The sequence below is a fragment of the Parasteatoda tepidariorum genome, chromosome 6 (assembly GCF_043381705.1).
Source record: "Parasteatoda tepidariorum isolate YZ-2023 chromosome 6, CAS_Ptep_4.0, whole genome shotgun sequence".
NCBI lineage: Eukaryota > Metazoa > Arthropoda > Arachnida > Araneae > Theridiidae > Parasteatoda > Parasteatoda tepidariorum.
This window is the reverse complement of record NC_092209.1, coordinates 88,467,906-88,495,718: the sequence shown is the minus strand read 5'-3', so window position 1 is coordinate 88,495,718 and position 27,813 is coordinate 88,467,906. Positions and strand designations below refer to the sequence as shown.

Below are 27,813 nucleotides of genomic sequence, written 5' to 3'. Positions count from 1 at the left end.
TTTATTTGCACAATACTTGGTTTAATCTTCAAGAAATCCCATCAAACTAACGTCATGAATATCATAACTTTAATCCAAATACAAACTTACTTTTAAAAAATACTTCATTTGATTTTTATGAGACATTATAAAGTCCATCTCATAAAAATCACAATTTTTATCAAGATTAGTTATCAAGTCACTTGATAAGTAATTTTTATCAAGTGAAAAGAAAACTTTTTTTTTACGTAACCTGATCCACAGAGACATTCAAACCAGGAGAAATGATAGAATACATACATAATAAAGAATGAGAATTAAAATGTTGTCCTATGCAGCTAGGGTAATTTCCTTACTAAAAACTGGCTTTTTGCGCACAATGAAACTTTTATTTATCTAAATTATCTTAATTCAATCTTATATTTTTTAAACAATTGTTATCAAAAATTGCATTATCTAGAAATACCGATTTTAAAATAGTTTAAGTTTATTGAATCGTAGTTAAATGATTTATATTTGTAGTATTGATTGCTATTTCATCATAGTTATGTAACAACCAGATCTAAACAATTTGGTTTCCAAATAGTACAGGGTGTCTAGCTAGATTTTTCAACAAAAAATAAGGACCATTTAAGTACTTTTTAAGCACTTGAATATTTTTAATCACTTTCCAAAAAACAGAAAAATCATAATTATGATTTGTGCAGTAATAAAAGTTACTTTTTTCTATCGTTTAATTTAGAAACATAAAATCAATAAAATTCAAAAACATTTTTAAAAAGTTTACTTAGATAATCATGATAAAAAAACTAGCTTCCGACAAATATTACAGAGAAAATTCTGAAAATCATGAATTTTTGTAATTCAGAACAACAATTGTCACAGCAAAGAAAAAAATATATCTTTTTAAAAGATAGAAAATTAAGCACTTTTTACAATCCCTGAATAAAAAAAAACACCTTTAAGGGCTTTTAAGCTTTTTTTAAAAACGCTATGCACCCTGTAGCAAATGATGATAAAAAAAGCTATTTCTGGGCCTGATAAATATATTAAACAATGAAAAAATTTTCTGAAATTAAACAACATAGAACAAGCAAAGCAAAGAAATTGGTTAAACACTATTTGTTTAAAATATTTTCAAATAAAAAAAGAACAGGAATTGGTACTCCAATTAGGCATCTTTAATACAATCACACTCATCGAAATCTTTGACATCAAGCTAATTTAAACATTGAACTTTTCATAATGTAATTATATTTACCTTTTAATTCCAAATAAAACATAAATTATTTAAAATAATTTTTTTGACAAACATTTTAATTACAAGAATTGAACATAATAACTAGATATTTTGCAATGAGAGATAGAACATAAATATAAAATTAATTATTGAAGGTTTAAATAAGATACTTATAAACAAATCTTATGCGAAATTAATGCCTTTAATAATAAAATCTAATAAAAATGATTTTTAATTGTTTTACTAATCACAATAAATTTATAAAAAAGAATACAAAAACACGAAATAAAAAAAAAATATTGATAGAATTAAAAGGAGACATATTTCTAGGTTTCCGTAAAGAAGTACTATAGTTGAGTAAAAAATAAATATATATCTCATTCATAATAATCTGCTCCACCAAATTGTATTGAGAGCTATCACAGATGCAATTTAAGTTACTTAAGCCTTAATGTTATAAAAATCATTCCAGATGAAACTTAAGGTATCTCATCATCTAATTTACATTCAGTAAGAGATTCAGAATCGGCCAAGAATGAATGCTGATAGGATGATGGTGATTGGTCAACAGAGATGGACTCACATGGTTCATCTGTTACATCTAAAACCAAAAGAGAAAGAATTATTCATTCATCCTATCAACATTCATCTCAAGTCAAAATTTTTGATGGTTTTCCATTGATGGACCAACATAATCTTGATGGTAACCATCAATGATTCCATCATGAACCATTACATTCTTTGATAGTAACCAACATAAGTAACCATCACCACAATGTCGAAATTCGGACTGATTAATGATGGTCCAACTTGTTTTGATGGTTTGTTCATGTTGAAACTGAACCAACAAGAGAGCCAACAAGAGAACCAACAAGAATTCCCAATAAACCATCATAAAAATGTATAGTTGGAACCATCATGGATTGTTGAATCATCACGTATGAGAGTCAAACTTTTCTTGATGGTTAACGATCATAGTATTAAAGTAGAATTTACCATCATGGAATGATGAAAGTTTGTTGGCATATCAAAAACCAATGGAAAATGCTGGATGATGGTGACTATCAAATGATTATGGACATCAGATGATGCTGATAAACCACACTAAAATCAACATAAGCCATCAAAATGTTTTGATGGGACCATCAAGAATTTTGACTTGGGTGTAAAATAAACATTAAAAATAATAAGTTAACTGATACACCAGGAAAAAATTATCTAACACATGAGAAATAAGGAAATACATTTACGCTGCTAGTAAAAATAGCTAGTACTTTTTGTAACAGTTATTTCTATTTGTAACAGATTTGTCTGTTATAAAAACAACAAGCTATTATAAAATAACTATAATAGCAGCAATAATACTTTACAATAGCAGCATCATAGTGCTTTATAATACTAGTGTAATTAGTACTTTATAATATGTTGTGTTTTCAAAAACTTGTTTTTTATACTTACGATTTAGTTCAAATTGTCTTTCATGTTTACTTTATTTGAAGATTTGTACATTGGAAGAAACAAAATAAAAATGTATATCTCATTTAACCAATCTATTGTTTAACTATCAAAAATTTTGTGTTTCTGCCATTATTAAAAGTAACAATATATACAGAGCAATTAATAAAATCATCCTTAGAGAAGTCAAAATGAGTTTTATCCGGGGATATGTTTCTCATGTTAGTGTAAGATCAGAAACATATATATTATAGTTATTTCTTTCCAAGGCCAATATCATTAGTTTTATAACACATATTATTAACAGATATTATTCTGATGCTAGCAGCTATAGCTAGTAATTTTAAAATAACTGCAACAAGCCATTCTCAATTGCTTATTTAAGTTACAACAGTGCATGAATACTTGTCTTTCAAAGAAGAAATCAATAATAAAATACTAAAGATATGAAAAAACACAAAATAAAAAAATTATAAAATTTATTTCTTACAAATATAGATTAAAAAAATTTAATAACACACAACTTTCGCACGATATAGAAAAATGTAGACATTGAATTTTTATTACACAATTTTTGTTTCATAATAATTCACAAAAAGGATTTTTAAGTACGATTCATATGAGCAATTGTAAGATCTATTATTGCAAAGGCACACTAGCTGAAACGGCATCATTTTTTTCCATCATTTTTTTTATTTATGGCAGCATTTGATATTACATTTATTGACAACAAAAAGACGAAATCTATAATAAACTACTTACATGAAACTAAAATATTACAAAATAAAATTATATGTGACACGATGTTAAAGAAATTTTTAATACCTACTTATCTTCAATTTATTTAAAAAAGGGCTGGATCATATTGCATTCGATCTTAACATATAAGAAGTGCATTTTCTGGAACAAAAGTTACATTTTCATACAAAATTCTCAAAATATATAATAAACTTTTGAATACAAATTTTAGAAATATCAATTTTATGAAAATTAAACTTTGGAATACTTTGATTTTATAAATAACATATACTTGATTAGCAAATCTTGAAAACTAAGCTTAAAGCAAGTTATAGCCCCATACGAAATTAGCAAAACAAGAATTTTAGAAATGTTAACTTCAGAAAAAATATCGACAATAAAACTTAATTTGAAATTTTTTTTTAACAATTACAAGAAAAGAAATAAATATGAAAATTATTTCTGAGGCCTGCAATATTAGTGTTATAGTTAAATTCCCATAATGGGGAGAAATTTCCTTTTATTTTTTAAATATTTCTGCAAACAATACTAGTGTAATAGAAAAAATTTATAAGTCAATATTAAATGTTAAATATGTAACTTACAAACTTTATGAGTTTATTTTGTTAATGCTCACTTAATACGAATTGGTGGTTAAGGGATGTGGTATGATCTCAAAAAGTTTGAGTGAGCTCAAATATGAATTTTTGTTTGTACTAATGTCTTAAATTACAAACAACAATTCATTTAGAAAATCATTCCCTTTCAATGTCATGTTCAGAATAAATTACATAAATAACAAAAAAAAAAATTATTTTTAATATTTTACTTTATATAGAAAATTTCATAATTAAACACACAAAATTTACAAATCCAAGAATTTCATTCACTAAATAGAAGCAAAATTACTTGATATAAAATAATACAATTCAATAAATATACATGATTGCAAGACCAAGATAAATTTTATATAAAATAATTTCAGCAAATTTTTTTTAAATACTTTCAGAAAAAAAATTTAAGACAATGTTCAAAGGAGTTAATATGCAGTTTTAACAGAAAAAAAGGTTACTTTATAAAAAAAGGTAAACCCAATAAGATGCCCATTAAAATCATTTATTCAATAATAATTTTTTCAACTAGAAGCTATGAAAGGCACAAAATAAATAAAATTAAAGAGTAGAGTATTTCGGTAACTTTTAAAATGAATTTTAATTAAACAAATAAAAGCAAACAATGTATAGTTTTTATGCTTTATTAAACACTGGTTCATTTACAAAAAGTAAGTTATACATTACTTATGCTATTACAGATTTTTATAAACAAAGTTACAAAAGCTGAAAACATCTATAGTTTTACATGCACACATTACCATTTTTAATTAAAATTCCTTTTTCTAAATGGAAACAAATAAATTAAATGTAAATGTTAAAAACTTATATATTTGTTAGAAATATGTCACACAAAAACAATGGGTCAGTTCACAGACGTGAAGTTTTTGAAACTCACTCAAAGATGTTCAGATGATACAGTTCAAAAAATCCGTTCTTTCTCTTTTTGTTAAAATTTTGTATTGAATTATTTCCATTTTAACACAAAATATTCTCCAATTCTGTGCTAAGATTATTTTTCATTATAACTTTCATTTCGAAATAAAAACTCACATAAAATATACATTTATGAGTTGAAAATTTTAGTACTAAAAATGTCCCATAAGTATTTAAAAATCACTAACTCTTCAAGATTTTAACTTTTTTTCTACAGTAGTTTGTTTTCCGGATAGAATCATTTAAAATGATCATTAAATAAAATTAAAGAAAAATGATGTCACTTGAAAACTGTGGTTGGTAGGGCACTGGACTCTCGTTTGTGAGAACGGGAGTTCGAATCCAGCTGGCTGAAGAATCCCCCTGTAATAAATGGTGATTAGTGCACTCAAAATTTGTCAGGTCACAAAGTCCTCCATATTACCACAAGAAATTATACTTCTGGGGGTAATGAATTGGAGATTGATTGTACTCTGTTTCAGGTCAAAATTACGGTATGCGTATGAATGAATGGATATATGAATTTATCTGCCCTATTAATGGGTGAAGCAGAAATTTAATTCTCGGCCACAGATGGCGCCACTAGAAAACAAGAACAATCCCACCTCCTCTGCCTTAAAGGCCAATGATAAAAACTTGAAAACTATGAACTGGATCATTCAAAAAGTCGACTGTCAACTTTTTCAAACGTCAAAGGAATTTAGAGTTATCTCCAGGAAACTGACCTATTGCTTTTATAAGAAGACAGAAAATAAATCTTTTATGTAAAAAATCAGATGTAGCAACCTTTTTATGTAGCAACCTTTGATAGTAAACAGAGTTTGTAGAAAATCACTCATGTAAAAAATTAATATCATGCAATTTCAATCTTATTAAACAATGCCACTTAAATCAATTATCCAAACTAGGATAGTATTTAATTTACTTCGATAGGTTGAGTCCTTAGTTCAACTTTTACGAAAAATCTTCTACTATGATATAACTTGCTTCAGAAAACTTCAGAATTAAAGGGAGAAATTCTGTTGTAATCATTGTTGTGCAATTTTAATTTTCTAATATAATAAGGTATGTCTGAAAATACTTTTCTTTGGCACTTAGTGAACGAAAGAACTTCAGAATCGTAGTAAATTACACATGCAAAAAATCTCACAATTTTAATCTCATGTAACTTTAAGAGGATGCTATACCTCAGGAGAAACTTTTCATCACAAATTTTTCATCTCCATAACTAATTTAAAATGAATTCAGGCAAACCTAGAGTAAGTCATGAAGCTTCAATCGCTGAAAAAACTTTTTCTGAATATCAAAATGCAAACAAATTATTCGAAGAGAACTTCTCCATTGCGTAGTCCTAAATTATCATATCATATTTTATTTTTGTGTCGATATTTTAAGAATTTACTACTGCAGGGTGCGTAGCTAAATCTTTCAACAAAAAATAAGTACCTTTTAAGCACTCAAGAAATATTTTTAACCATTATATACTTCAACAAAATGCAAAATAATTTTCAAAGACTCTACATGATCCTGATAAAATAACCAGTTTTGGACAAAGAACTCTTTTCTTGATGACATTAACCATTATAAAAAGATCGAGAGATTTTTTAGTTCTATATCAGAAGGTGGAAAATAAAGCTTGAAATTGAAAATATCTTTCAAAAATGCACCAGAGTTGCACATGAGAGTGCAATTATCTCTTGGAACCCAGCTCAGTAGACACACACATGGACTCGCAAGTATTTCATCAAACATGTAAAATGATTGATGTTTTCATACGCTAACAACCAATGGTACACCAAAATAGAATGTGGCTGAATGAATTGTGAAAACGTTGAACAATGTGAAAAGCACGCTTTTGCATAATACGTGTCGAAAATTGACATGGTAAAGAAAAAAATTCTCATTTTCAAGAAAGGGAAAATTAAGCACTTTTTAAAAACACCCAATGAAAAAAAACACATTTAAAGGCTTTTAAAACCAAAAATTGAAAATAAACACATTTAAGTACTTTTTAAAAATGCTACGCACCATGTACCAGTATTTTAAACTTTATGGCTTACTCTAGGTTTGTCTGAACTTTTTCTTTTACTTTAAAATTTTATTTACCTATTCAGGTGAAAGAAAATTTGTGACGAAAAGTTTCTCCCGTGGTATGGTGTCCTCTTAAGTGGCAATGAAAAAATTTTTATTCAAGTTATGAAAGTATTTAGCAGCATGATGATATACATTCTTAGATAATCACTTTAATAATAAAATTTCATTCTGAAATGACAATTATTATATCTTTATTTATCAAAAAGTATAAAATTTACAAAATAAAAGTTGGAAGACAATAATATTGCTTTAGTTATTTTTTTTCTTCTTTGGTATACCATTGTTTAGAATCAATTTTTCAACTGAACATTTCACAATAGATTATAAGTGTGGCAATATTAAAACTATTCATTTGTCCAGTTTATCGGTAATAATTATTATTATTATTATTTGACAAAATGCTAACTCCAGTATTTAATATTAAAGAGACATTGGCACTGTAAAAGCAGTATAGTTAATGCTTTAAGCTCACAAACATGTTATCTTAAACAAAACTAACTTATCTTTATTTATATTAAATAAAATAAATTCAATTATAAATAATACTATTTGACTAGAATAATATTGAACCTTAGTTTTAAAATATGCAACACTAAGTGTAAAAAATTCTCTGAACGAATATACTGAATCACTAATAATTCTTCAAGATTTAAAATGTCTATTGTAATTTCAATCCCATAGAAAGATCTATTAAATTATAGCTATTGTTTAAAAATTATTGCCCAGAAGAAAAAATGTAGGGAAAAAAATGATGAATTATATGCATAAATAAAAATTTATTAATAAATTAAGAAAGAAATTTAATTTCTAAAGAACTTCGAGTTGAGATGTCAATATAATATTTTTTTTTAAAAAAAGAAATTATGTATTCAAGTAATAATATATTACACTTTATCTTATATTGGCAAAATGAGAAAAACAAATCATAAGAATGTATAAGAAATAATACTAGAAGTCAATAAAGCACATGCTGTATTATTTTAAGAAAAAAAAATAGATTTCTTACATTTACAGAAAAAATTGCCAAAAAATACCATAGTATATTTAAACATACTTCCACAAAAACAAGCATGTACTGTACAAAAAAATATCCACAATAATGGTGTACACTTTCAAAAATTAAGCATGTACACTTTGACAAAAAATAAACATACTCACTTGTACTTAAGCACACACATTTTAATACCCAATTTCAAAAAATGACTCATATCACAAATAGTTTCACTGGTTCTTTTACAAACGCAATATTAAACAAAAAATAATCTCAAGGAAAAAGTTCTTTTGTCAGAACAAAATTGAGCATAAACAAACAAATATAGTGAAAGGTCTATGAAAGAACGGTATAATTTTCACAGATACAAATTACTGAATGCTTAAATTCAATATCACTTTAAAAAAATTAATATGCTGAAACGTCGTTAAGTACTTTTTCTCTAATAAAAAAAAACTTATATAAATTAATCCACAGCTAATGATGTAATACATAAAAAAATAATTAGTAAATTTAAAATGTAATAATATGCCTGATCTTAAAAAAAAAGCAATTAATTTACCTTAATTTTAAATATTTAAAAATAAACTTCATAAAAATAAATAAAAAAATTAAGTTAATTTTTTACATTTTAACGAAAATACAACTTGCAGCCAGTCATTATATCCCAAATAAAAATAAATCATGAGTTTACATATGATTTATTTTTATTTGGGATATATATATAATACTTTAGTCGAAATGAAGAATATAACAAAATTACTATAGAATTGTCAAAATGACGAACATAAATCGTACAAATACGAAGAAATAATATCAAAACTAGATAAAACACTTGCTATATTAATGTTAGAAAAGTAGATTAAAAAAATCTATAAACTCGCATTTAACATATTTGAATTATTTAAAAAAATTTGCCTATAATGTCTCGATTTTTTCCAAAGCTATGACAAATTTGAAAGAATCAAGGAGCACATTGAATTAATGGGATGTAATTAAAAAGTAAGAAGCATAAAAATAGCAAGAAATTTTAATTTACAATGACGCAAGATGACTAAAATAATAAGAAAAGAAAACTTAAACCACAATATAATAGCACCTTTTTTTACAATTCACTTTACATACTCAAAAAAAAATATGCATGTAATATAGCGTTGTCTTTTGCTACATTTTCAAAATGTACTAATTACCAGACTAGTTTAATCTAATAACGTTTGAATGACAAATGTGTATAAAAAGTTTAATAGTACACACTCATGTATACTTGTCACCATAAAACTAAATTTAAAAAAGTGGAAAAATATTTTACATAAATTCAATATAAAATTCCAATACTCAAATAACACAGAAAAGGTTTTAAAGAAGAAGAAAATTGGCACCTCTTTAACAAAACAGGAAAATAATTATAAGTCTCAATGCCACTGTTTGGAAGATTTAAATCAATGTTTATCATTTGAAACACTTTACAGTAGAGGAATTGTTAAAAATTGGAGAATGTTTTACATAAATTCAATATGAAATTTCAATACCTAATAACACAGCAAAGGTCATGAAGAAAAAAAATTGGCACTTCTTTAACAAAACAGAAAAAAAACATAAGTCTCAATGTCGCTTTTTAGAAGATTTAAATCTATGTTTACCATTTGAAGCACTTTGCAGTAGAGGAGTAGACAAAAATTGGTTTTCTGTGTTTGCTTCTGGAAGAGACCCTGTTTGAGGAACTATAGTAAATAGCTGAATGTGTAGATGAGAGCATATCTGCATACATACTATAGAACTGTAGTGAAGAAAGTTAGCAACAGAATATGCCTGGAAAAAAAATATGTTATGAAGAATAAGTCTTCGTGAAACCATTCATAGAACTATAACAAATGTGTTTGATTTCCAAGAATCATGATTAGTCTTTTATATGAGTCAACCGAGAAAGAAATTAGATCAGTTTAAAAATCATTTACTAAATTCTTAATCATAAAAAATTTTAATTTAAAAAAAAAAGGGGTCAAAAGCGGGTTTTTCACGAAAATAACATTTTTCAAAAACTGTTTGAAAACTAAAATCTTAAACTACTGCTTGAGCAACAAATTTTCATAAGGGATATTTAAAAGATTAGATATTATGACTTTTTGATGAAATTAACCCCCATTTGCATTAAATGAAGTAGAAGACCACGAGAACCTCCCACGGTTAGCCTGACAGTGAAGGGACACTAAATCATGATTTGCTACCACTGAGGATATTTTACGTCAACATTGTGCTCGGTGCAAGCCAGAAGCGGAATTCCTATCGACCAGCCATCGCTGGGATTCAAACCCGGTTCGCCTCCTTGGAAGGCGAAAGTTCTATCAACTGAGCCATCACAGCTCTAACCAAAATTTATTGAAAAGTCTAAAGAAGTGTTTTTTTTTTAAAAAAAAGATACAAATGCTAAATCAAAATAATACCTTTCAATACGTTAAGCAACGAAATTAAGGTGACTCCTTTCAAAAGGAAATAAGAAAAGCTGAGTTGGCAAGGTTTAGGACAGAATGAATTAAACCACGGTTTAAACCCTTTTGTCCAAAACCCATTTATACAAAACTGTCTTAAACTGTAAAAACCCTTTTATTCAAAGTATGTCCCAATTTTAAATAAATATTGTGAAAAATAAAAGGTTAATTTTTGAATAAGAAACAGAATGAAGACAAGTTTTTGCTTTATTAAAAAAGTTTATTGTTATTTTTAATGTTGTATTATTTAACCTTATGCAAAAACATAATTTACCAGGATTAAATGCATATTTATTCATATTTAAAGGATAAGGTATTTACTTTTGTTGTTCAATGAATTGTGGAGTTTCGAAAGTTATAAATATTTTCCAACTATATTTTATTATTTTCCTTTTATAAGTTAAAGCCAATTGTATAAAAAGTATCAAATATTTATTAATATACATAACTATTGTGTGTACATATAGATCTTTTACCTTTTACCAATGTTCAGGGTTGGGGAAACTTTAGGGTAGTTTAGGACAGTAAAATGCACGTGTCCTGTCCAAAACCCGTTTAAGACATCCGAAATCCCAACCCTGAAGAAAAGTACATAAAAGCTAGTAAGAAAGATATAAAACTTACCAAACATATCCACAATACAATGTACTCATCAATGAAGGTGTTAAAATACTGGTTAAGAAAGAGCATTCCAGGCCCTACAAGGATTGAATCTAGTTTCTCAATTTCACTTTTTGTCATATGAGCAATCTGTAACATAATATAAAAATATGATAATAAACAGAATTGACAAATACAATATAAAATCAAGAATTACACTATTTAAAAAACAGAATAAAAAATGAAAAAAAAGACTAACCACAAGTTTATTTGTGACTTTTGAGGCAACTACACCAAACGCCAAAATGTACAAACAAGGATGATGTTCATAAACTCTTGTGATGGACTTCTGATAAATAACAAAAGCTGGCACAACCACTAATGCAAGAGGTATGAAGGGTGAAAGTATGCTCGTCCCCTGAAGCAGGAATATTGATTTAAAAACAGACATACTATTTACTAAATTGAAATAAAAACAGTCATTAGCCTATTTATTAGACGCACTATAAGATTCTACGTAAAATCTTAACTATCAAGGGATACTATACAACTTCATTGTTCTTACGAGACTGACCCATTTTACACTTGTTTATGTTCGTGCATCGATTGGTTAAATTAGACGATATATAAGATAAATTTGACCATTGGATAAATTTACGATATATTATATAAATATAGAATATTTATTATATCAGGTATTACATTAGTATATTATAATAATTGGTTCAAATTATTAGACGCACAGTAGTTTTTTAATAATGACACGTTTTGCACGAGTTTATACGTAAAACTTTTATATTTAAACATACATGTAATGGGTTTTTATGCAGGAGATTTTTTATATACTTCCTATTTGTGTTTATTTTTAACATATTGCATAACAATGTTAACCAATGGATACAGGAGCGTAAACAAGTGCAAATCGGTTTCAGTCGCGTAAAAACAATAAAGCTGTATAGTATCACCTGATAATTAAGATTGTACATATAAACTTATAGTGATATAAACTTATATGATTATTACATGCATGAATTCGTATGAAGCTAATATCACTCTAATTTAGTGAATAACATTCAAATCGAAGTTTAATTGCTTTGCTCAATTCTGATAATCACTATGAAATGAAAACTCAATAGTTTTCATTTCATAGTGATTCAATAGTTTTAACTTGATATTTATTGAATTAATTTAATGTTTATCGAATTAAATTAATATTTTACTAATTTATTGTGGAGTACTAAATTTGAATTACTAAGTAAACTTATAAGAAAACTTAATAGTTTTAATTTGATATTTATTGAATTAATTTAATGTTTATCGAATTAAAATAATAGTTTATTAATTTATTGTGGATTACTAAAACTAAATTATTATGTTTTAAATATAACATTTTCATTAGTGGCGTCATCTATTTTTGTAAAATAAAATCTGGAGAAAAAAAAGATCTGCATTGTATTATGTCTACCTAATCATAACTTATTTTTAATGTTTTCTTTTGCTTGTTAATTGTTTTATAATACCGAAAAACAATTATTTAACATCTAAGAAATCTAGCAATTGTCTTTTAAGATGTTTATTTATCAATTTTTGATGCATAATTCCTATCAAAATCAAAGTGAAAGGTTATGAATTGTCCATTGAACTAATACCATGAATAAGGAAAGAATAAATTCACAAAAAATTATATCTTTTAATTCTAGTATATTTCTATCGGATTGTAAATATTTTTCAATTATTTAATTGCAAGAAATTATCTGTTTGTCACCACAGTGCGTTTATGAAAGTTCCGCAGGAAAAATGTAAAAGAATTTTCTCAAAAAATTCTAATTGTCAGGTAACAATATCTATAAGAGTGAAGTTGAACAAAAAATCAACAAAGAAAACAAAATCCTTTATAAAATAATATTTTCCTCTAAGATATGATAAAATCTTATTCAAATAATCAAACAAAAATTTACAATAATATTTATATACATTTTAAAATCTCATATAATAAATTCAAACTGAAATTAATGGTTCTGAAATCATACTTAATAAATTAAAGTAAGAGATTTTAATTTCTGAGTGCATAAGGAGGTTCATGATATTATTATATTTGAATATTAATCAATTCTTATATTTATTACATAAAAGCTAGCCAATAAAGCTTTAATTTTTGTTTAATAATTATTATTGTACTAAATTGTTGTTTTACCAAAACAGGGTTGTTTACCTGAAATTCATAACTTTAATATTAAAAAATATTATACTGAAACTTACAAAAAATATTTTAAAAAATGAAGAAAAATATAAGAATAAAATTTAGAGCAAATTAGATTTAAATAAATGTGTTATTATTTAAAGAACATTGATGATGCTATTTTATATTTTGTACAAAACTTGCAACATTTATCTTAAAATTAGTATGATAAACATACTGGAACTGATTTATGATTGGTTTAGATTTTGTGAACAAACTACGGAGAAATGATATTGGGGAGGAGCTACAAAAAGAACAGAAGGCAATGCCGAGAAATCCAATCAGAGAGCTCAAAATCTCTTGGGGATACTGTAGATGTAAAGGTAGTTTACACGCAGACTTGCATTAAATGAAATAAAATTTTACCTCTCTGTTTCTATATTTTTGATGTCCATGATTAACTTCTAAATTGATATGTTAAAACTGCAACATACATCAATGTCCACAGAGCATCTTTACTGATTACTTCAATTTAAAATGCAGTGAAAATTGTTTAATGTAAACTTGTGAAATTTAAAATGTTCATCAGTAAGAAGATATCATAAGTATATTATTAATGTAAGAAAATGCGGATAATTTGAAATTAGGCATTAACAAAATTTTGAAAATAAACATTAACAAAATTATCAAAATAAACATAAGCATTATACAACAAAATATCACCTTACAACAAGAAAAAGAATACTTTCAGTTCCATAATAGAAATGAAACTAAAGACATTATAATTGTATAATTTTGCAAAAAAAAAATTAAAATACACCAAATTTATACAAGTTAAAATAAAATTAGTTTACATTACACTCTTACATTTACTATGAAGTTATTTAAGTAGAATATTTGCAAAATGTGCACAATATATAGTTAAAATATTTGCAGTGAAAATAAAATCGAATCATTCCATTTAAAATTGAAAAATCAAAAATAAAAATAGCAAATCTGTTTTAATTTATACACTTAAAACAAAGTAAAACATTTCCAGGGGTCTGTCCAGACATTTTGTGAAAGGTCCGGTTTTCGTGAAATTGTGAAAAAATTACTCACTTTCCTTCAACCAGGGTCCTGCTTTTATGAATTTGTGCAAATAGGTTCCGTTTATGGCAAAAAACTTTTTAAAGGAGTTTCTAAATTGTAAATAAATACAAGATAATGTTCAGCACTATAAAATTATAATAAAAAAAATTTAATTTACAAAAATAAACAGCTATTGCTGCTTATAAATTAGAGATTCAACATGCAAATACTTGGTATTCAGCCTATACTGCTGAACGCAGAATATTCATTTCGGACAATTAATGGAAGAATCGTCTGCCGAAGACAAAACTTAATTGGTTTACATCCATCTTACTTATTTTCTGTACATATTTTGTGAAGGGTCCGTTAACGAACCCAAATTTCTTCTGAACAGACCCCTGATTTCCCTAAATAATTTCAAATTACAATAGAGAGAAACTTGTTTAATATGAACTTCTTAAACTCAAAATTATAATTTTGGATGGTCCCTTCAGCAGCTAATCTTTTAAATTAAAATGATTGACTAACTTACAGCCACAGACGAGCCATTTTTGCCAGTTCCCCCGGACAAAATGACCGTAGAGTTACTATAGCAGAGTAGCAAACTGACAAGAAAGGCTACAGTTAAGGGTAAGAGCCTCAGTTCACAATGTAAACCTGGTAGCTAAGAAGATAAGCAGATGTTAAAAATTCTGAAACAGGAAATTTAATTTGTCAGAATGTTAGCTAATAAAAAAGTCACTCAAAAAATAAGTTGCAAATAACTTAAAAATGCAGTGTAATGGCGAATTCTTAAAGCTTTTATAATTTTTCTAAAACATTTTTTTGGTCTGTTTCACATTAACAGGCACATTATTAAGTTCATGCTAATAAATAAGTTTAAAAAATATATAAGTCAAATAAATATTTATTTATTGCATATGTTAGGGATAATGCAGGAATGAAATTCAAATTCTGTGATAAGGGCTCGAAAAAGAATGTCAAAAAGTTTGAAAAAATAAATAAATAACTGCCGAAAAAATTATCACTGAACCACTTGAAAGTAGGATAGAATCGTCACAAATCAAATGAGCCAAAAATTGAAATAAAATGCAAGTGTCATTTTATGCAAGGCATTGTAAAAAATAAATTAAAGTTTTTTTTAATATTTGATAAAATTACTGTATGTATTTTAAAACATTTTTGATAGTAAACATAAAATATTGTGATTGCTGAAACTAAAATGCTTTTCAATAAGGAATTTCCACAAAAATGATTTCAATTTTTCACAAAAAAATAAATTAATAAATGAATAAATTTGTATAAAATTAGGAATCACAAAACTTATGTCTTTTAAGATTAAGGACCAATATCCAATATTTTTCTATCGTGATTTTTTAAGGCTATGGATCATTGCTTTTATAATAATGTGCATTGCAGATTATTAAATTAGAGGTTTAACAAACTAAGATTTATTACACCTAATCCTAGTCAACTAAGGATGAAAGCATTGGAGGTTCTTGCGATTTTAAACAGTCAACCCTGTGCTCATTTTTCACTCTTTTATCCGTAACACACACATTGATATTTAGTTGTAACATGATTATCTACACTTGTGCAACTTATTTTTTAACTAACTTTTTCAAAATGAAAGAAATAATTAGAAGGATGAGATTTGCTAGAACTTACACACCAGTTAGGAATTGAACAAAAGGAAGGAGGGTTTTTTTAACAGTGGTGAAAATTATATTGATAGAATGCATGCCTATTCACAGATAGATTATTAGATTACAAATAGATTACCCAATAATGCCTGAGTTTTAAAAAAAAAGGGGGCTGACGTAGCAGAAATATTTTTCAAACTTATCAAAAACCTGTCATAAATGTTTGTTTCAATACGAAGGCTTTTTAATTTACAAATAATCTTACTGCAACAGATGATCCATTTTTCCCAGCACCGCCAGTAAATATTCTCATAAAATTTGAGTAAAACGCAAATGTGGCAGCAATAAATCCTACAAAAACTGGAATCAACTTTATTTCTATGTACAAAGAGGGAATCTAGAGATAAATACAAAAAAGAAAAAAAAACATAAACAAAAATACATAACATAAAGAGAAACAAAAACATAAAACAGAGATTTACACTATAATAAACATGCAAAAATATATGGGTTTTTTTTTTCAAAAAAAATTTAGTTATTGATAGTCAATGGTTAACGAAGTAGCATGAACATACATCTTTAGTAAATAAATTCTGCCAATAATATGCAAAATTTCAAATCATTCAAACAAAGATAATTCAAATAAAAATTAGTATTTTTTAATACACACATTGATAAGGAAATGATAAACATCAGTTGTAGATGTTCTGCATGGTCAAAATGTTTTCAGCTTATAATTGATTATTAAAAATAAAATTTTAATAAATTGCAATTAATAAGACTAACAATTAATCAATTCATTATATACACTACAATAAAGCATACTTTAAGTTTACATATTCCTTCTCTCATACATTCCATAAAGTAAAACTTAATATAAAAATATAATTGGCAATGATATGAGTGTAATTTCAATCAAATTTTATCTACAGATTTTTCGTACTACTTGCATTGAAGGTCTAAATTAAAGCTGCTTAAAATTATCGAATATCCATAAATTATGTATCTTTAAAGAAAATTTAAGGAAAAAAATATATTTATATAAAGATTTTACATTATGCACAAATAATCTATAACAGGATTATTTTTACAATCTGCAAAGCTTTTCCGTACCCAAGCAATATTTCTCATTAAAATATTTATTCTTATTATTTAACGGTTTGTTTTGCTTCAAATACTGACACGAAGATGAAAAAATAAGCATCACATTTTGCACTTATTATATAAAATAAAGGGATATTTTACTAGGGGTATTTTTTAAACTATGAGGAAAATATTGATACATCGTGCATAATCATGTAAGTCAAAAAGAGATTTTCAAAACTGGAAATAATATAAGAACTTACGTTTAGCAAAAAATATGTATATAAATCTTATCTAAAGAAGATATTTCAAACGATTATTTATAATTACTGAAATTATTTTATGACCATTGTTAAACAGCCACCTCAATTTTAAGTTTACGGCTACTAATGTTCAACTTCATAGCCTTGTAATTTCGAACCCAATCCAGAAGACAAGGGAACCCCTGGATCAATTAAGTAGTGGGAGAAATTTGAATTTGTGGAGGACTTTTTGATGCAACTAACCCACATTTGTGTTATATGGAGAGGAAAACCACGAAAACATCCCCCTGTTAGCCTGATTGCAAGGTGTACTTAAACTATTAACACTCAACATACAATATTTTTAAGCGCTATATCATAGCTGCCAACCTTAGGAATCAAAAATTAGGAACACTATATGGGACAAAATTATACGCACTAGTAGAGAGTAAGATAAGAGCAGCTATGCTATATACATTAACAAAATGCAAACAAATTTTAAAAGACTTTACATGATTATGATAAAATAACTAGTTTTTGACAAAGAACTCTTTTCTTGATTATAAAAAAAACAAGAGGTTTTTTAGATCGAGATCAGGAGGTGGAAATGAAGCCTGAAATGGAGAATATCTTGCAAAATGCAGCAGAGTTGCATATTAGAAAGCAAGAATCTCACCGAACCCAGCTTAGTAGACATACGTGTGGACTCGCAAATATTTCATCAAACATGTAAAATTATTGGCCTTTCATATGCTATGGACCAACTGGACGCCAAAATAGATTGTGGTTGAATGAATTGTGAAAAACGTTGAATAAAACAATGAGAAAAGATTGCTTTTGTATAATACATGGCAAAAATTGAAATGGTAAATAAAAAAATCTCATTTTCGAAAAACGAAAAACGCTATGCACCATGTTGAATGTAATTACTGTACACTTAATTTTTATCCCAGAAATTGCGAGCTAGTAAAAAAAATTTTGATGTGTACAAAAGATAATAACTTACTCATATAAACTACGGATAGATGAATTAAAGAAATTAAATAGTTTATCATCCATTTTGCAAAAGCAAAAAAAAAATCTTCTGAAATTACTGTCCCTAATTGAAATGTACTTAAAGGGGACAGTAATTACCAAAGGGTCTATAATTATTTTATTTGAAAAACTTTTAATGTGTTCGATTCATTTGGTCATACTATTGCACAGTTAGTTTCCTTTACTGTCAGAATTCAAACAATAATAAAAGAACATAATTATTTGACAATCAGAACATCGTTTGCAAACATAAGAAACTATATTTTAAATCTTAACAAGTTTATGACTATTATTTTTTTTCCTTTTTTTTTTGGAAAAAGTTAAAATATTCTACTAACAAGCATTTAGACAGTTATGAATGCATTCTGTTTTGAGCTCCAAATATAGTTTGATTCATAAAAATCAAAATGTTAAATTTATAAAGTAAGGCTGAATAGCTGGGAAAAAAATCATTTTTCAAATTTTAACTGTATTTTTATTTATTTACTTTCCAATTTTTTTATTGGAAATTTACTTGGTACTTTTGTGTTCCTTTTTTACTCTTCTTAAGAAGGGAATAATTTAGAATATTTGCCCAATTACTTTAATTTATAATTTTAACAACAATATCTAAATTGTGATTGCTTTTTTTTGTCACTCTTTATTTAAAGAATGTTTGGTAAAAAATAAAATTTGAGTATAAAAAAAGTTTCACTTCATGTGAAAAAAAATAAATGAATAAATAAACAACTTTTACGTATTATAGAATTTGCAGTTTCAGTTTTAATTAATAATATATTTTGCTTAAATATAGGTGATAAAAAGAACAAAAATAAAACTTCTACCAGAGCAAGAAAGCAATTTAAATTTTACTGGGCTGTTGAAATGGAAAGTTTTATTGGTAGCAGGCACATAAAAAAGAAAATTATGCATCATTTAAAAAAGGCTGAAGTCAAAAATTAGCCATTTCTATACCATAAACAATCTAGATGAAATATACAAATTATAATGTAAAATAAACCATGTCATATTTTTAAATTATTATAGAGCAAATAGAATGTAGAGCAATGGTCATATAGATTACAGAAAATTTACAGAGCAATGCTTATGAAAAAAATATAGCCTAAAATTTAAAAAAAAATATATGTTTTTTTCAGTTAATTGTTATCATTGTCTCAGTACACAAAAACACGTAGAATCCTGGTGTCAAATTATTATGTATATGTTTACAAAATGTGGTATTACTTAAATATAAAAATGTAAGTAATAGAAAGATTTTTTTTCAATGACAAAGTAAAATGTTACGAAAACTTTTAATATTTCATCAAAATATTAGATATAATTGATTTTTCGAAAAAATGTTAATTTAATTTTTGATTAAACATTATTTAAAATGTTAACCTATATTTACTTATTAATTATCGATTCATAAAAAAATTAAATATTATGTGTTCTTTAAAGTGCTTAAATATTAACATTTTAACAGTATTAACATTTTCCTATACAATTACAATTTAAAACTGTCACCAATTTGTTATTTTTTGATTTTGAAGTTTTCTCCTTGATTTGAATATTTAAACGTATGATTAAAATTTTCAAAATTAAGTTAATTAACTATAAGATGAATTTTTCTTAATTGCCTCAAGCAAAAGTTAACGTTTTAAGAAAATCATCAGGGATAAAAGAGTGAGACAATTTGGTTAAAAAATATTGTGTCTAGAGGTAAGAATAGTTGTTGAGCATGAAAAACAAAAAAGAGATTAGTTAAAGATATGAAATATCTATTAACAAAAGTTGGAAATAAAAAAAAAAATATTTAAAAAGCAAAAGAATCAGAAAATTATATTTAAATTAATTAGGAGTGGAGAAAAACCATGCGCTATTACATTAGTATTGATGGTAGAAAAGTTTTATACAGATGAATAAGCATGATTGGAATTAGAGAAAAGTTATCACAGTTCAGCATATTGCTTTAGGAAACACAACATTCAATTTTGACAACAAAAAAAATATTAATTATTAATTAAAGTAATAAAATCAAACATCATAATAATAATTGGATTACATAAGACACACAAATGAGAAGAAGAACGAAAAAAAATCATTAATAAAGAAACAAAAACTATGAATAAAAATTTCAAGAAAATTACATGACACTTTCATTTTTTTTTAAAAAGTTTTAGTTTAAAATTATGTAGCATCATAAACAGCATTAGTAAAATTTTAATAAGATAATAAAATTATTTTAAACTTAAGATTTAATCAGGATACTTACATGAATAGACCAAATATGCGGCCCAAAAATCGCTGATATAATATGTATTAGCATAACAGTATATTGTGCTTCTGTGACATCAAACCTAAAGAAAAATATAATTTTCAGAATTAGCAATATATGTGTGTGGGTGTCTACATACATAAGGAGCCAAATGTTTATATGTATGTGTGAATGCTTAATTAATTCTGGTAATAGGTACAAACTGAAATGAAAAAATAAGTTTTGAACTAATAAGCTAAATTAATTGAGATAAAGTGCTTCTTCACCCAGAAAAAAATCACATTATTATTATTAACATCAATAATGTTTAATTAGTTTTAGTAATGGGTACTATAGTTACTGCTGCAGATATAGTGCGGCTTTGAGGAGAACTCCTACAGACTGATTGTCTGGGGCTGTCTGTTGCTATGGTAACAAGCGAGAACACATTTCTCATGGGGGTGAAATGGAGGAAAGAAGGTGGCGATTGGTTTACTCACGATGACATACGCTAAGATAAAGATAAAACTATTCACCCCACACCCCTATTCGAAGTGACCTTTCCTCGTAGCCATAGTACCTGCCATAACGCAAGACGGGTGTCTGGAGGAGTTCTCCTGAAAGCCGCACTATAGGTTCTTATTAGCAGATCAAACATTCTGACAAAATATTGCCGTGATTCTGATACAGGAGTATTGATATTTCCTCAATATTTTCTAGAGTTTATCTTAGGTTCCAACATTTTGCTAAAACATTAATCGAAATCAGGAAAAACACATGTATCACAATTTTATGTCTCCTCCACTCTAGTTGAACATGAATTAGCAAGCAGACATAGAAGCTGACATACTAAAAAGAATTCATGTTATACCACGTTCTGCCCCCTCTTCACGCCGCATTCAAAACGAATGAATTGATAAACAGATGCAGTTGCAATACTTGACCTTGAGTCATGATTCTGTTTCCTTGGCTGTCACAATGTTCAAAGGGGGAATAGCAGAAATGATAGAAGGTTTTTAAAAAAATTAGAAAAAGTAAGAAATAGGAAATAACAGGAAAAAAGGAAGGGTGCTGAAATAATAGGAGGTCTGCGGTCCTTGCACAGTTCTTATAACGGCAATACCAGAAGTACAAAAATAGAGTCAATAATCCTTAAACAATTTAAAATTTTATTTTGAAAATTAAGAATGTAAATAATTTAAAATTACAAAAATAATGGAAAAACTAATTTTTTCACAAGGATAGTTAAACACCTGCATAATTTAATTCTCTTTTTTTTTTAAAAAAAAAGCAAAACTTCAAATGCTTTTTTAGTCCAAAAACATTATGTACACGCTATGGGTATTTAGTTCATTGTCTTGCAGTTAAGACAAATTGAAAAAGCTCTAATTATGCTAAGAAAACATTAATTATAATCAATTGACATAAAAACTAAAAATCATTTAAGTCTTCGAAAACCAGGGGGGGGGGGAATGAAGCTTAAACATTAGAAAAGGTTGTCTTTTCCCCAAATTTAGATTATGTTGAATATTGAAATAAAATTTATTTGATAATATCGTAGTACCTAGATTATATTTATCATACCTGCCAACATTGGTGAAATAAAATAACCGAGATTTTGCTAACTATATTTTGTAGGCTATGAGTAAAGTTTTGATACATCATGCATAATTATGTAAGTCAAAAAGAGAAATTCAAAACTGAAAATAATATAACCAATTACATTTACCAAGGTAAAAAATATGTATATATATATTAATCTAGAGAAGATTTTTTTAAACCATTATTTATAATTATTTAAACTATAAAATACTCAACATACTGCAGTACTGGCAATAGCACCATCTGTTGAGGAATAAGAGAGGTATTTTTGCCATCTATGGATATTATAATGATATACATAAATTTCTTCAACAAATATGGTAAAATTTGAGAATATACAGGTAAACAGGAGTTAGTAATAAAATACAGGAGTCTTCGCTAAAAAACAGGAGACTTGGCAGGTATGTATTTATCAATAAAATTGCAAATTTTAAAAACTGAACATGTAGGTTAAAATAAAGCCTGAAATGCAATAATAAATTTAAGTTTGGAGACAGAAATACAAAACCAGCAACAACAAAAAATTATAACATAATAACTATATAAATATAAAATCTGATTTCTTTTAAAGGAAAATATTTCAATTACCTTCCAAAACGAAGAGTACCCGTTACATATGTCTGCCAGTGAGCAATGTAAAACAGTGTGATAGCTGTAAAAGATTGAAAGAACATCCACGAAGGATAAGACCCCAATTGAACTGCTACACATACTCCAAGAGATACAAAAACTAAAAAAAGTTAAAAACCGTAAAATTACAAATACATAAATTATATTACTTAAACACAGAAAACTCATTGAACAATATTAACTGGAACTTTGAACTTTAATAAATTTTGTTAAATTTGAAGTTTTATAAATTTTGTTAGTTAGTTACACATGCTCATTTTTCCTTTTTTTGTAAGAAACTTATATTTTCCATTCATTATAAATGACAAAAATATTTGAAATTTGGATTTTTTATTTTATTATTTTTTTTTTTTTAATAATAGAATTTAAATCAAATGAATCAAACAGTGATTACTAAATAGGTTTGTGTTGTCCTAATACAATTTAAATTGTTCTAATAGAAACATTTGGATTTCAAAAAATTGCTTGCATTTATTGCAAAAAAAAAAAAAAAAAAAAAAAAAAAAAAAAAAAAAAAAAAAAAAAAAAAAAAAAAANTTTTTTTTTAATTTTCATAGTTCTTTTGAAACAATAAATTCTTCAATTTTTTTTTAATTTTAGCAACTTGTTTTGAATTAATTATGTTAATAAAATACGTAATGCCCACAAAGAAGAGGGGTTATGAAAAATTTTTACAAAACCATTAGATAAATATAAGGCAAAGTTTTTTTAACACTTACAAGTTTTTAGATTAAATTGTCTAATCTTTTTAAATCAAAATCCTGTGCCATTTTTAAATCTGCAATGATATGTGAAAAATTAAGGTTACTAGTAGTGATATTAGAGCCGGTCAACCTTAGGTGTGAAGTAAAGTTAGAAAGTTTAAAAGAGAGCATCAGATTATTTTTGAAGTTTTTTAAGGTGATGCGAGTCTTTCTTATTTAATTTTTTGACTCCTTACATGTTGAAAATTATTTATTGTAAATCTTTTCAGAAATTTTGAATACCAGAAAAGATACCCATGATTTTGCACAATGCAGTACTATTACAATGTCCACACCTGGCTTACCGAACCGAATAGTTCATTAATCAAGTAATGTATAATTTCGGAGGAGGTTTTGTCCCCCAAACCCTACCCAAAAGTATGCCACTGACCCTGATACAAAGCCAAGATAAATTATCTATACCTGTTGATAGTGAATCACAACCATGATCAAAGAGTTCACCTAGAGGACTACTAGTTCCTGTTCTTCTTGCTTGCTTTCCATCACATGCATCTAACAACTGATAAACAAAAAGACCTACAGCACACAACACAAAACCCCAACGTGGTGCCTATTTAAGAAAATAGAAACATGTTATACTTTTAAAAATTGAAATATATATTTTAAAAAAATCTGCGTTAAAATTTAAACACATCAATTAATGCATAAGGTAAAATACAGAAACCAAAAGTTATTCAGGACAACATTCTTCAAAACTTTTTATATTTAGTGATGTAAAAAAATTTTACAAACAAAATATTCCTCAAAGATACCTATAATTTGAATACAAACATTAACTTCAAAAATAGAAGAAGTTGAAATAAATTTAAGATTGCTACGAAAAGAATAAGTAATCTAAGTTTTTTCTTTTTTTTTTTGGTACTATCTTATACTAAACATTTTTTTGTTGTGCATATTGTGAGCCCAGAAAAGAAACCTTTATGTAGTGCCCTCCTCTATTTCGATCGCTATTTTTAGGTTGCCAAAACTGTTATACTCTGCATCTTTATATTTATAGATTTTAAATTAAAAAAACAAGGTAAAGAAAGAGTTGAAGCAATAAAATAAGTGAAAAAAACACAAAGTCAAATAATTTTTCATCTTTTTTCTGCAGAATTATATTCTAAAGATACTTTTCTTGTTCATTGGAAAGAAATACTCCAGATTTTTCTGTTCTCATTTCCAAATTAAAAAAATTCACCAATGACTGGCTTGCTTCAGTTAGAATTTTAAATTGATAAGATAAGAAAAAAAATAACAAAAATTCTGAAATCACAGAAATTTAAAAGGTAATTCACGGTGTTTTAAATTTCATTTATTGAAAGAACACCATAGTTTTTAAAGAACATGATAAAAGCTTCTTATATTTTAATAAAATATGACTGTGAGGGGGTTTTGTTACAAATTCAGATATTCGACACATCAGGGGGGGAGGGTAAAATTCTATTTTAAAAATTAGATTTTTCATAAACCAAAATTCACAACTTTCCATGATTTTTTTAAAAAATAGTTAAAATCATGACAAATTTTGTTCAGTACCAATCAATTGATATTAAAAGCTTACCTAAATAATTTACCTCAAGTATTAATTTTTTCTATGAAATTACAAAGATTATAATAATAGATTACTAAAATCAAAATAACTTATTTTAACTTTTCATTAACTGGATTAATATTAAATTTTTTACTTAAAAATAATACAAATAAATCTCTTTAAAGTTGTTTTTATAGGAAGCATTTTCTTAGGCAAATTTTTGAGTCCAGCATCTTTCAAAGCATCATTAGTCAACATTTGAAAGGCAGGCAGAGCTGCCTAGACTTTTTTTCATGCATTTTCGTTTTATTCTAGAGTTTTGAGACATTGGTTACTTTCATCAGTCATTGACTAGGTTCTCGTTACTACTCTCACTCTCTTATGTCATCAGGCTTTGTGTGAGGGTACATCTTCTTTACTTGTGGATGTCAATTCCTTTTTGTTAGAGAGTTTGTTTTGTTTAATAGGGAAGTCTTTTGGAATTTGAATTTAGCATATGCATCCTAATAAAATTCAATCTTGATAATGTAAATATCTGTAACAGGGTGCATAGCCAAACTATTCAACAAAAAATAAGCACCTTTTAAGCACTTTTCAAGAACTCAAAAAATATTTTTAAGCACTTTAAAACAATATCATAACTAGGCAAGGTTGGAAAGTTTTTGACAATGGACGTTTTTTTATTTTTTTTATCTTGTGTTAATGTGAACTGTGTCTTTTTGCATAATTCGAAGCGAAAATCAAGATAGTAAAGGAAAAATCTCATTTTGAAAAAGAGAAAATTAAGCACTTTTTAAAAACACCCAATAAAAAAAGCACCTTTAATGGCCTTTAAAAAACAAAAATAAGCACCTTTAAGCACTTTTTAAAAACGCTATGCACCCTGTGTAACCTTTCTGCTTTGGGGAGATTTCCGTATCGTGATCTATGACAGAACAATCGCAAAGTCTTGGCAACTTTCGGACAGTGGCCCGCTAGAAACTAAACATCACAGAAAGCAGGGGTCTGTCAAGGGTAAATTTACTACCGTTTAGCAGTACTTTCACAAATTCAATTATAGGAAAAACGGTAGTTTCACAAAATACTTTTAACATATTTTCAAATTTTTTTTTAAGTATTTTTGAAAATATTTTCTTAATTTACCATATTTTTGTATCTGGTTTTTAATATTTTTTTTAAAGTTTAGAAATTATGTCTAAATTTTCACAAAATAGGTATCTTTCAAAAAAACCTAGACAGACCCCTGGAAAGGGACCAACTCTAAAGGTATAACTCGTAACCATCCCCTGGCAAACATCTACATGTTTATTTTTAAAAACCTTTTGCAAGCTTAAAATCTATGTGGCACCTTGGCGAAAGTAGTTGGCGCAACACATCACGATACGGAAATATCCCCTTTGTTTTTACAGCAAAAGCATTTTCAATATTTCTAATGCTTATAATAGCATCCAGAATCATTCTTGATTTTTCAGTTGTGACAATTCTTTTATTAGCAGAGAAACCTCTTTCCACTGATGCCAATCCATTGGAAAATGTAAGAACGGCTTTGTTAAAAACAGATAGATGACTGTATTTCGAGAACATCCTTATTATCTTCTAATTCGAAAAATTTGAGCTAAAAATAATCAATTGGTTCAGAGAAATATCCCCTCCATTTGAAAGATTCTACTCATCTGAAACTTTATCAACAGAATCTTCAATTATTACTAGAGGCATCATATTGTTATGACAGGCGGTGTAGATGTTACATAATACTGCCTGTTAATTTATCCGTATCGTGATCGGTGGCAGAATGATCGCCAAGTTTTGGAAACTTCCGGGCAGTGTCCTGCGAGAAACTTTATAAAAAAAACATCACAGAAAGGGACCAACTCGAAAGGTATAACTCGTACCCACCCCCGGGCAAACATCTACATATTTTTTTTAAAACTTGCGTGGTACCAAATAGTTTAAAATCTATTTAGCACCTTAGAGCGGCATATTACGATACGGAAATATCCCTAATTATTATTTCATTTATACACATTAATGATCTTAGCCATCAGAAAAAAAAAAGTTTCTTTAGGATAAAGATTAAACAAACTTAAATATAACTCACCTCTTTCAGACCATCGGGACTATAGCATATTAGTATTAGAGATGTTAGAATATTGATTAAAAGTCCGGCAATAGTCATTAAATTCGGTGCCAGCCATAATGGAAGCTTTAAAACAGCCCAATTCCAGAAAGGTTGAACTATAGGATCAAGCAATGTACGGCCACAAGAATTATACCGATGATCACTCAATCGTTTTAATTGAAAAGGTGTGAGTATATCTTTAGTCAAAAACATTATGTTAACCAATGAAAAGGGAATTAATTGTCAATCAGCAGTAAATTAAATTTGACAAATGAACATTATTAATAAAAGAGACGAAGTTCCCGAAAAATACAAATAATACGCAAATAGGAAATTTACACAAAAAAAATTTAAAGGAAAATCTCTTTATTTTCAAAACCTTAATTAAAACAACTTTTCACATAAAGTGAAATCTCCAAAACGACGTTTGTATACAAAATGATTGTTGCCATTTCTATGAACGGTTAACAAAAGTTTTCTTTATAACACTGGATAATTTTTCTAAAAAAAATTAAATTATCAAAATAATTAAAAAACATTATCCACATAAAATTTATTTCAATGGA

The 27,813-nt window shown here is 26.8% G+C and overlaps 1 protein-coding gene across 2 annotated transcripts; it reads right to left on the bottom strand.

Annotated features, from left to right (window-relative positions):
* Nucleotides 1-27,702, bottom strand: LOC107453226 (choline/ethanolaminephosphotransferase 1). 2 transcript variants are annotated; one of them, XM_016069958.3, is made up of 9 exons: nt 27,227-27,702; nt 24,018-24,165; nt 22,810-22,951; nt 20,638-20,722; nt 16,289-16,420; nt 11,390-11,548; nt 11,155-11,280; nt 9,685-9,853; nt 1-1,820 (listed from the first exon to the last, which is right to left on the bottom strand). In XM_016069958.3, exons 1-9 carry the CDS (start codon nt 27,458-27,460, stop codon nt 1,699-1,701), a joined length of 1,317 nt encoding a protein of 438 aa, XP_015925444.1. In that variant the 5' UTR covers nt 27,461-27,702; the 3' UTR covers nt 1-1,698. The 2 variants fall into 2 exon arrangements, with proteins under 2 accessions (XP_015925444.1, XP_015925446.1); XM_016069960.3 differs by lacking the exon at nt 1-1,820 and adding an exon at nt 3,505-3,574.
* Between the last annotated feature and the right edge of the window lie 111 nt (nt 27,703-27,813).

Bases quoted from the DNA above. Each gene is read 5' to 3' on its own strand.
- LOC107453226 (XM_016069958.3), bottom strand. From the start codon at position 27,460: ATGTTTTTGACTAAAGATATACTCACACCTTTTCAATTAAAACGATTG. The intron at 20,723-22,809 runs GTAATTGAAATA...ATTTTTCTTTAG, and splicing joins GGTACTCTTCGTTTTGGAAG to GTTTGATGTCACAGAAGCAC. The intron at 16,421-20,637 runs GTAAGTATCCTG...ATTTATCTCTAG, and splicing joins CGCATATTTGGTCTATTCAT to ATTCCCTCTTTGTACATAGA.